Here is an 11,007-nt window from a genome sequence, read left to right on the forward strand (position 1 = left end):
TCGTTATGCAATTAAAAAAAAAGTTTCATTCAAATATAAACATATTCATACTTTAACAGATGCTGCTAGTTACATTTTTATAATTGCTGGTCAGAATTTCATTTTTTAAACACTTTTTTAAGTGACATAAAACACACACACACAAATAAACACAAATAAAAAAAGTTGCTAATTTAATTCCAGTTATGCCACGTAATCGCCAAGACTTATTTATCTAAAAGGTTCTGTCCTTATGAATGAAAATTTTCTTTAACAGAAGGCTTTTTTTGTTCAAATTTGGCCTTTTTTATACTTTAAATTTTCCATGTGTCATTCACTTACTTTCAAAAGAATAAGATTAAGAGTCGGTTAAAGTACAAGATCAAACTATTGATATGCTGAAAAATCATACTGTAGACTGAATTTGAACTACCAGTTTTTGTCCATATGGTTTAGGTAGTATTGAAAACTTAATTGTAATTCTGTAAGATATAGTTAATAGTATAACAGATTCTGTTTTGAACTGACTGTTAAATATTTACAATTAAGAAATTAGGATATTGAACGATGAATTAAAGTTTTGGAAAATGAGTCTGCGGATATTTTTGGCTCTTAGTCTAATAATAACATTCTTTCTTAAAATGTAATAACTTAGTGATTGGTCTCATTTGTGAAATCCTTAACAAAATATAGCTTTTTATAGTTTATTGCTACTGATATACTGAAATATTGTCCTAAATTAATGTTTTGTAGTTGGCAGAAGTACGTAACATCACAAGTTATTACTATGGGTAAGTCATTATTTAATCTGATAGCCTTGATGTAACACTAATTAAAACTTTGAAGTTAGTAATATTATGGATATTAATAATAATATCTGTATTGCATTTAAATAGTTTCTGAAAATTGTATCGCAATCGTCAACTTTAACACATTTTGTAAAAAGAACCATGTACACGTTTTCAATCAGTCAGACATACATTTGTCCAGACACATCCATTCCAACATCAGATCCAGCATTTATTTCTTGATTTCTAAATTTCCCAGCCGCTCATCATGAATTCTTCAACAGAGTAAAACGCTTTAGACACCAGAAGGTGTTTGAAACGAGTTTTAAATTGATTTGTGTTGTTTGAATTTTTTACACTTACAGGGAAGCCTGTTGATTAGTCTGACACCAACTTGTTTTGAGATAACGTCAGTCTGTGTTGCTGTGTTCTGAAGTTGTCCCTGCCTCTGGTTTCATATTGGTGAACATCCCTGCGACGAACCAAGACACACTTGAGGAGGCAATACATGACCACCTCAGAAATATGAAGGCAGGGTAAAGTCAGCAATCCCAGCTCCCTGAAAGATCCCTTGCACGACTCTCTAAAGATTAACTTTCCAATTTACTCTTACAGCTTTTTCTGGAGTTTAAAACTCGCTCCATTTTGCTTTTGGAACAACCTCCCCAGTTTCTTATTCCATACGCTAAATGTGCATGGATAAGGACATAATAAAGCCATCTTTAAGACTCTTGGGGAACAGAACATTGCTAGTTTTCGCAAGGAAAATATGCCTGAGGAAACTTTCGTACTTTACGTTATCTACATGATCGCTCCAGGTCAGTCCCCTATCAAGAAGCATTCCCAAAAACGTCACGTAATTAGTTTTCCCTAAAAGGCCGCTCTGTATCTGGCTGTCGGAGAGAGAAATGAATAACATTATTGATTTCGACCATTTGGTTTTCAAGATTATTTCCAAAAAGAACTGTATAGATGAATTTAATTCTGTGAAATGATGTGATCTCCACAACTTTAAGAAATTTATTTTGAAGCAGAGAGCCGTGTCGTCAGCATACTGAATCAGTGTACAAATTGTTATTGCGGGCACTTGTTTGGTTTAGTCTCAGGAGTGACTTTTAGTCGTGAACGCAGTTTTTACGGTGCATGTAATTTATACGATAGGACCTCTGACGGTCAACACCACCTTTTTGATATTTTTATATTAAAATTCAGGTTACAGAACAACCTGTGTACAAATTTTTATCACAGGCATTTGTTTTGTTTACTCTCATGAATATATTTTATTAGAGAACGCCCGTTTAACGATACTTTTTAACGATTTTCTACGGTTGAGTTTTTATATTTGGGAGTTTTATTTGTTATACATTTAACGGGAAGCCTTTGTGGAAAATATTAAATACAAAAATACTGTGTAGATTTTGCGGAATATCGCTTTTTAAAATTAGTTTTATACATTTTATCTAAGTATTTTTAATTTTTGTTAGTGCCTTCAGACTGAGAACTGCAACATTGACACACAGGTTACAGACGGACGATAACTTCACGGTCTGGACGATTTAAAGTGACGCTGGCTTTACGCTGGTACATAAGGTGGAACACGTAATATTCTGTCACTCTGAGAATCAGTGCGAGATCGATTTACAGTTAAGGTTAATTACAGATTTTATCAACTTCTTGTCCTAAGTAAACAAAAAATGAATGAATACCATATCCCATAGTCCCTTCCATATTTATATAATTTTCTTCTATCTGTCGTTTCATTTGCTTTTAGTGAGTGATAAAACCAATTATTTAGAAATATAATTAATAGATAGTGCCGATCTAAGTTCTTTAAACAATAAGCTATTTACGAATTGCATTATAATATGTCAACCACTGTATCTGAGAAAATAAAAATATTACACATCACCTACGATTTAATAGTATAATTAATGCACAAGTTGTCACACTTCAAATATAAACAAACAAATTAACAACAGAGCAAGTGTGATAGTTTCATATGCCACAGTTTGACAGTGCAGGATATGGCGACGTTAAGCGCAGCCGGTGTGACCTAGTTCTGTATAGAGTGGTAGTACGATTATATGGTAGCTAATGTGCTAGAAATATATTGTGTGACATTACATATTCACGCGAGCTGACTATTGAGAGGTAAAATAGTATTATGTTATATTCGTTGTTGAAGTAATGCTGTATTTGATATTACGTGCTTCATCATCACACTTTCGTTTCATTTCATAACAATAGTTATATAGTTTTATTTTATAAATGAATACACTATGTCGAATGTAGTCTTTTTGATCCCCTTTTTAGTGACAGTGTAATAACGTAAACAACATGAGGGGCAGTCTTTATTTATGATTTATTTTTTCTGCGTTGTTTTTTCAATGACTTTGAAATGTTCAAAATCGTCGTCAATGCATATCTCGTCGTATTGCTGTTGCCACTTGTAACATTCTAATATTAAGTCGTTTCACAGGTTTGAGTATGTGATCTTCCGACCCATGCTAGTTTGACTGCGTAAACAAAATACAGGGGTGCTGAAAAGTCCCGGGACGGTCTAATAACTTTTGAACTAATTACAATATAAGTGATTTGAAGTAAAAGAAGTAAAATAAAAGATTAAGTGTCTCAGTTTTCTCTAACAACCAGAATGTTTGCATTTGAAAAATTCTGTATTTTATAATCTTTGAGTGTCCGCCATTTTGTAATGCGTCAACTGTTTTACGTCAGATTTTCGCCAAAATGTTTCTAATTAAAAGAGCTTTAATTTGATGTACGACTATCCTTCTATTTAAGAATTTTCACCAACCCCTAGTTTAGACTTTAGACGTCCCCCATAAGCAGGATATCATGGTAAAATACATAAAATAATAGTTTTATATGAGCAAAAGCTTGATGTAAATTTTGGTTCTTATATTGTAATTAGTTCAAAAGTTATTAGACCGTCCCGGGACTTTTCAGCACCCCTGTATATGTACCAAAATAATAGTTAATGGGTCAAGAGCCGATTTTATTTGCCCATGTACAGAACCAGTTTTTTTTCTTAACCCATACAGAAACTTCCACTAAGAAAAGAAGTAACAGTCAGCCGCAATAGAGTAACAAACTTTTTTTTTTCTAAGATCATATTTTTATTATGTATTATATGTAAAGATTTAGAATAAATGTTACCATACACAGTTTATACAATTTATTATAACAGAGACAGTATGTTGCTAAGCTTCGGTTAAAATGTTGTATTGTTAAAATATAAAATATAGAGATAATCTAAATTAATTGGTCCATGTAAAGAAGAAACCTTTTTATAATAAGCTACATGTACTTTTGAGTACAATGTCCAGTACTAGAACCACCTTAATCGACTCAAGATTTGGCGATTTCCTTGCAACATTCACCATATCAAACTGCGGCTATGTTTCACTACGCACGTGTACTATTATTGTTGGTTTCTACATTGTTGTAAGTGTGACATTCTGTTTAAAAACGTAACAAGTAGGTTGGTAGAATTTCGTACGTTTGCCATCTTTATATGTTACAAAAAAAAATAACACCACTTTTACACCATATGCACAAGTGGCATCGCTTCGGTTAGATCTCTCTAGTCTGGACTTCATGCCATTTGTATACCAGTTGTTATTATAAATTATACCTGATAATTTAAATCTTTGAGAGGCAATCCGTTTCCGCTTCTTTAAGTTTTTTAACGTATTAAGGATTTTCACACCTGAAGAAGACAGTACATTTCAATCCTCAAAGATGAGTCCTTAAATAACGATAACAAACTATCTGAATCCTAAAATACCTCCTAATCATCCATCTTCAAAAACTAAATTTATAGACAGGTAGCTCTCCTGTACTCTTCATCTACTGTTTTTGATGATAGAGGAAAAACCACGAGGAAAAAACGTGTTAGAATTATCTTGTACATGCAAGTTATGGTGAATATTACTGGCAAGGATTTAAACTACATGCTCCTTAAATACAGGCTTTAATAGGTTTCTATTAATTTTGTTTATAGTTTCGCAATCTTAAATCCAACTTTACTTAAATATAATTCTTTCATGACTAAAAGTAATAAATTTTGAGATTATACCACATTATTTTTAATACTGTATGAAAAAATATTGGATTTGTTACAGCCACGTTTCTTTATATTTGTGCTTCTTCAGTGAAATGTCTTTAAGTTTTTACGTTCTATAACTTAATGGATGAGTAAAGTTAGGCACTGCTCATTGTTCTTTGAGGATAACACCACAATGTTTAATAGAAAACCATGAGTGTTAACACTTAAAAAGCAAACTTTTAAAAATTGTAAAGGTTTATTAAAAAAACCTGGGATGTTAGTTCACAAAATAATATAAATATGTTGCGTTGGAAGATAAATAATATTAAAGCTACAAAATTAATTATTGCATTATTTCTACTCTACATTATGTGTTCCAGATAATTAGCATTGTTTTCAATGTGATTTTGATGATTATTGTGAAGAAATGGCAAAATGAACTTAGAGATTACCATGTGTTTCATGTTGAAAGTGAGACCACACAAGCTGAAGATACCGCTGGTATGCACCGAATTTACACTTATTATTTATCTGTACGTGTAACACGTAAAGCATTTACAACTTATTTTCTATCGTATTTCTGGATGTTATATACAAATGAAGTCTAAAATAAGTATAACTCATATAATAAATACAAAAACCTAAAAATGTACAAAAATGTTTAAAAAGTATGAATGACCGAAAAACACCAAATTGAATCATAAAGAAATAATTATGATAACCAACATAAGAAAAATTAGCAAAAATATATGTTATTGGTAAAATTACTTTTGTGCTTTCTACACAGGAGTAAAAGCTGTAAAATGGGATATGCTAAAACGCTAGAAGCTATCTGAATTTTTAATAGTGATGTTGCGTGACCTTCTTAAATTATCTATGAAACAGTAAATATTTTGGCAAAAAGTGGGTGGTAATTATTACTTATATTTATTTATACTGAATTAACCGCCATTTATTATAGGGATATTAAACAAAAATAAAGTTATATAAATTTAGGATGTTAAAAATATTATACAATACTGTATTTATCAGGTTTAGGAATTAAATTTTATTATTATTAAGGGCCAGATAGGCCCTTCTTGAGATCGTGTCGTTATCCGCTTGCTTATCTGTTCATTAAGTGATAGCTCTTAGTATCCTAAAGATTTGAAACTTAATACATGGTTTGCTGTTGGTTTGAGAAAGCATGCTATTGATTTTTATGTAAAAAGGTTCAATTGCAGTCTGTCTACCTGCCTGTCTGTCCGTCTGTGCGATATATCATGAAATAATATTCTTAGATTTTAAAACTTGGTACATAGGTTTCTCATGGTATATGAAAAAATCATACTAATTTTAAGGATCTAAAGGGTGGTCCTTCTGTTTCAGTGTGATTTATAGTACACAATTTCCTTTTTATCAGAGGAAAAAACCTGTTTAATTTGGAATTTAGGCCACAGAGCAGTCCGTCTATCTGTTCACCCATCCGCCTAACTTTTTAATAACTCCTGATAGTAAGATCCTTTGGACTTGAAACTTGGGATATTAGACAAATTATGAATATTGTGTTTGCTATTGAAGTCATGCAAAAGTATAATATATCATTAGTATTAATTTAATCAAATCTTCAAACTAGATATTAGGTATTTAAGGTGAGACTGATTTGAAAACAAATTTTGCTTATCGTTAAAGTCACGTTTAGTGTTGTCTCCTTCAAAGTAGTTTCCTCCTGATTGCACACAATTTTTCCAGCGCTCCTGCGATTGATGGTAACATTTCTAGAACTCATCTTCTGTAATGGACATGGCTTTTTTTGGACATTTGAGTTGTTTGAAAATGGTGTCCCTTCACTGCCGTTTTGACTCTTGAAATTAAAAAAAGTAGCACGGAGCGATATCTGGTGAGTAAGGTGGCTGTGGTAGTACTGAAATTTGTTTTGAGGTTAAAAATTGCTTTACTTACAGGGTAGAAAATGATGTGAAATTATCGTGATGCAGAGTCCAATTATCAGCAATGTTGGTACGGACACGCAAGAACTCTTTTACAAAGTTATTACTAGTCGAACCGTTTATCGATTGATGTTCAGTTCTTCTGCAATCATTTTCACGGACCATCTTCGATAAGATCGTACGAGTTCACGCACCCTGGTGAAGTTGACATTCGGCCATGAGGTTAATGGTCGTCCACTGCAGTCTTCATCTTAAAAATTTGTTCTGCCTCACTAAACATTTTGTGCCATCGAAAAACTTGAGCTCTTAACATAAAACTCCTCTCTAAAAGCCCTCTGAAGCTTACCATATGTTGTCGTTGCGTTTTCATTCATTGTAACGCAAAAAGAAATGGCATACCGTTGCGCAATATTATGCGGTTCCATTTCCGTGACGAGAGACACAAACACAGTTAACTTATTACAGCACATCTCAAACTGGCAGTTACATCGATGTGCCGCTTGGAGTAGAAGCAGCTTATAGATCAAGGTTAAAGATATTGTATCTATGTAAGCCTGCCACAACTTGCAAGGAAAATCAGTCTCATTACTTTATTGTCGGACCTCGTATGTTTTAAAAATGCTAGTTAGTTTGCTATTACAGAAAATATTAGAATCTGTTGACATTTATTTGAGTGAATTCAAAATTTTCTTCTCCAAAGGTGATTAACTGCAAACTTAATACAGGCATAACCTTTCTTTACTTCATATTAAGATAAACCAGATGCCATTGATTAAGAGATTTTGAAAGAGTTTATTGACTATAGGAATAGCCTTTTAATATTGAAATAATTACATAAGAAATTACTTGATGCGTGTTAGACAGTTTAAAAGCAAGTGATAAAAAATATTCTATCGGCTTTCATTGATATAACTTTTGGTGTTTTTGTTTCAGGTCAATCTAAAGAAAGAAGAATTGCACCTTCGTCGTCAAAAATGTCAATGACATCAAAGAGGTCCAGATACAGCATTATCTCAGTGGTTGCCACCCCAGATTTGCTACATGAGGCAGCTAATCAACACTTAACATGGTATCAACGTTCTGGTAAACTATACACGATTGATTATACATTTATCTAGATGGATAGGAAACCAGAGGAGTCTTAAGAAGTTGTTGATTGTTGGATAGCCCTATTAATACCCTTCGTTTAATTAGATTTCGTTTTCGGAGAAGAATAATTGATTGCTTACTTATTATGGTTTCTGATTACCCTAGAGCCAAGAAAGTTGCATATTTTCTCAGTAAACGTTGCTTTTATGAGAATATTAATGGTAAGCTAGACTTTTCAATGTCATAATTTACAACTATCTGAGATGTGTCTTTACGTTCTTCCCAATAGTAAAAGCTGATATTGTGGTCAAAAGCATAACGGATAAAATTTTATGAGAACTGCAACAACCATACGTAGCTTTACTATTAATATTTTCATATCAACCTTTCATATCAGCTAATATTGTTTTATCAAAGGTGAACATGTGATATGGCCTTGTCATTGTCAAGTTGACACGATATTATGTTCTAAAGAGTAACAAATTTACATATATTTGTCAAGTTTTAACAAACGACACAATATTTTCAAAACTTAAAACTTATTTTTTTAAGTTAATGAATTATATGGGCATTTTTAGCATGAAAAATAAAAAAAAACCTATTAAAACTTGATAACTGATACTGCTTTGTCAACCATGAATTTGGATTATTTGGTATTATTTTCTTACCCATTTTTTTGGGTAAATAACGGTGCCAATTTTGCACCTTAGTTTTTGGCTATATAAGACGTAACTTGAGTTTATTGATTTATTGAAAGTGCATTTAAGTTGAATAATTTTAAAATTTTTATTTAAAATCTGAAACTATAGCCTATAATTATTCCTTGAAAATGGCAAATTGATTTATAACTAGAGTCTGAATTACAAAAATCTAATTTCAGTAGGAACAAGTTTATTGACAATAATTGTTTAGTGCCTAAAATTCACCATTTAAATTTGATACATATTTATAATGTTTCAGTGTTCTGTGTTCTGATATTTAATACCATTAAGTGCATTGTGGGAGTATGCATCCTGGTGGACACATTCATTGTGAGTTTTTTATTTTTACCAGTAAAATTCCATAAATATTAAGAATAGTATGGGTATAGTGTGGGTATTTACAAATAGCGTAATGAGCATTACTTCTCATGTGTATTACGCTATACAATAACTAAACAGAAGCTTATGACATATTTTTTATAGAAACTCACTAGTTATTATACGTCATAAATTTGATTAAACTGAAATTTATACTGCTGGGCGAGGAATAATTTGTAAATCGTCATGTTACTTTCGTAAATATTTTATTGCTAAAATCAACATTATTGGTTCCCAAAATCAATCTACTGCGGTCTAAAGATATTAAGAAGGACTTTTTTAAGTACAAATTCCTTACATATTCTGTAAATATCATTTAATGCTTTCAATAGTTTTACTATTTATGTTGACATTTTCAGGTTCTAAATTGGATGATAAAGATATGCACCATCGTGTTTTTCATGATTACCATTGTACAAGCAATAAGCTCCTTATTGGTAGCTATATACTTGGAGAACAAAGTAGCTGTTATATTGATGGCTGTTCTTTTTAGTGAGTATGACAATATTTAAATAAAGATAAAAATGTATTTATTATTGATAATTTTTTGATTCCAGGATGAGTTTCCATAGCACTTGTTACCATAGTACAACGTGAATTTGATGACTTACCAAAAGTGAAAATGACCAGTTTATTGTTGCAGGTGTAAATTTATTCTCAGTCGTTGTGCTTTGGAGTTACTACACAGAACAAACTACAAGTTAACTACTGTCACAGCTGAGATATTGTTGAATTTTACCTCAATACAATTGCACCAATATATTGTACAATTTTGTTGCAATAAATTTGGTGAGCAGTAATACAAACATCACTTAATTCTTTTAGGATAATAAATACCTGATTCATGTCGATGCCTGGTGCGAAGGAAATGTCTCGAATCTGATTTACAAACGAAAGACTGATACAACTTATTATAACTTAACTCACAAACCGTCTTGTTGAACAATTCAGATTAGGTAAATTAGTTATAGGTAGTTAGTTTGATTTTAATCTTAGCATTTTCGGGTTCTAAATTTGATAGGAAAGATAAGCACGATCGAACATTTCACGATCATGATCGTACATGCTGTCGAAGTACATTTTTTATCCTGCTATATCAACTCTATTTATAATATACTACAATTAGAATAGTCCTTAGATGGAGAATGGCAATTTCATATATAGTATAAAGGAAAACATTGCTACAGAATACGTAAAAGTTAGAATATTATTGTAAATATATTATAGCTTATGATTAACCAATGTTGTCGTTATGGAATGTCCACCAGCACTGTTGTAATAATGCGTGAATCTGTGTAAAGTATTACATGCACATATTATCAAAAACAAAAAAAAAAGAAATGAAACTTATTGGTTGAAATTCCACAAAGATTAAATATCAGTTGTATATTACTGCATAGAAACCAGTGAAAACAGCAAAGCTTTACCGAGAATCCTGATGTCAATAACGTTATAGTTTAATAACTACCGTTAATACGATATAGTTCGTCCCCAATTCAAATTTAGTTCTGTTGCGATCAAAGACTACCCAGTTGCAACTCTCAGATCTATGTGGCGCTCATTTACAATAAGCTTACTATTGCGAAACTTTCGGAATTCTGAGAATTCATAAGATGTCGATAGGACTTGTATTCAATATTATTCGAGCTCCGCATTTAAATAATGCTAGGTACTTGATAGTAGATACTCCTGCAGTATAGACACCACAGGAATTTGTATACTATTAATGAAACATGTAACTATAATGCATCATACGAAATCTTTAACTATAATAGTTTTAAAATTTATACTAAACGTGGCCTTGATAGCTTTGTAAAGGTCGTTCAGTACACTACACAATTACAATTTTTACTATGCCCATTCCCTTCATAGGATGTTTAATCTACCTTTCACGTTGAGATGAGTTTTCTTTAAAATTGAGTGCGTAAGAAAGCATAATAATAATGTTATCTTATAAACAAAAATAAATCGCAAAATGTGTTGGTAAGCACAAATCTCGATAACGGTTAAACCAATTCGGTTAATTATATTTGTAAAATGTCCATTGAAATCCGAGGAAGGTTTTTATGAAGATAAGG

The 11,007-nt window shown here is 31.7% G+C and overlaps 1 protein-coding gene across 1 annotated transcript; it reads left to right on the forward strand.

Annotated features, from left to right (window-relative positions):
• Positions 1 to 4,045: 4,045 nt before the first annotated feature.
• Positions 4,046 to 9,729, forward strand: LOC124365210. The gene is made up of 6 exons (XM_046821168.1): positions 4,046 to 4,229; positions 5,214 to 5,334; positions 7,695 to 7,844; positions 8,811 to 8,881; positions 9,289 to 9,421; positions 9,573 to 9,729. Exons 1-6 carry the CDS (start codon positions 4,104 to 4,106, stop codon positions 9,632 to 9,634), a joined length of 663 nt encoding a protein of 220 aa, XP_046677124.1. The 5' UTR covers positions 4,046 to 4,103; the 3' UTR covers positions 9,635 to 9,729.
• The last annotated feature ends 1,278 nt before the right edge of the window (positions 9,730 to 11,007 follow it).

Source organism: Homalodisca vitripennis, chromosome 6, assembly GCF_021130785.1.
Source record: "Homalodisca vitripennis isolate AUS2020 chromosome 6, UT_GWSS_2.1, whole genome shotgun sequence".
NCBI classification, from domain to species: domain Eukaryota; kingdom Metazoa; phylum Arthropoda; class Insecta; order Hemiptera; family Cicadellidae; genus Homalodisca; species Homalodisca vitripennis.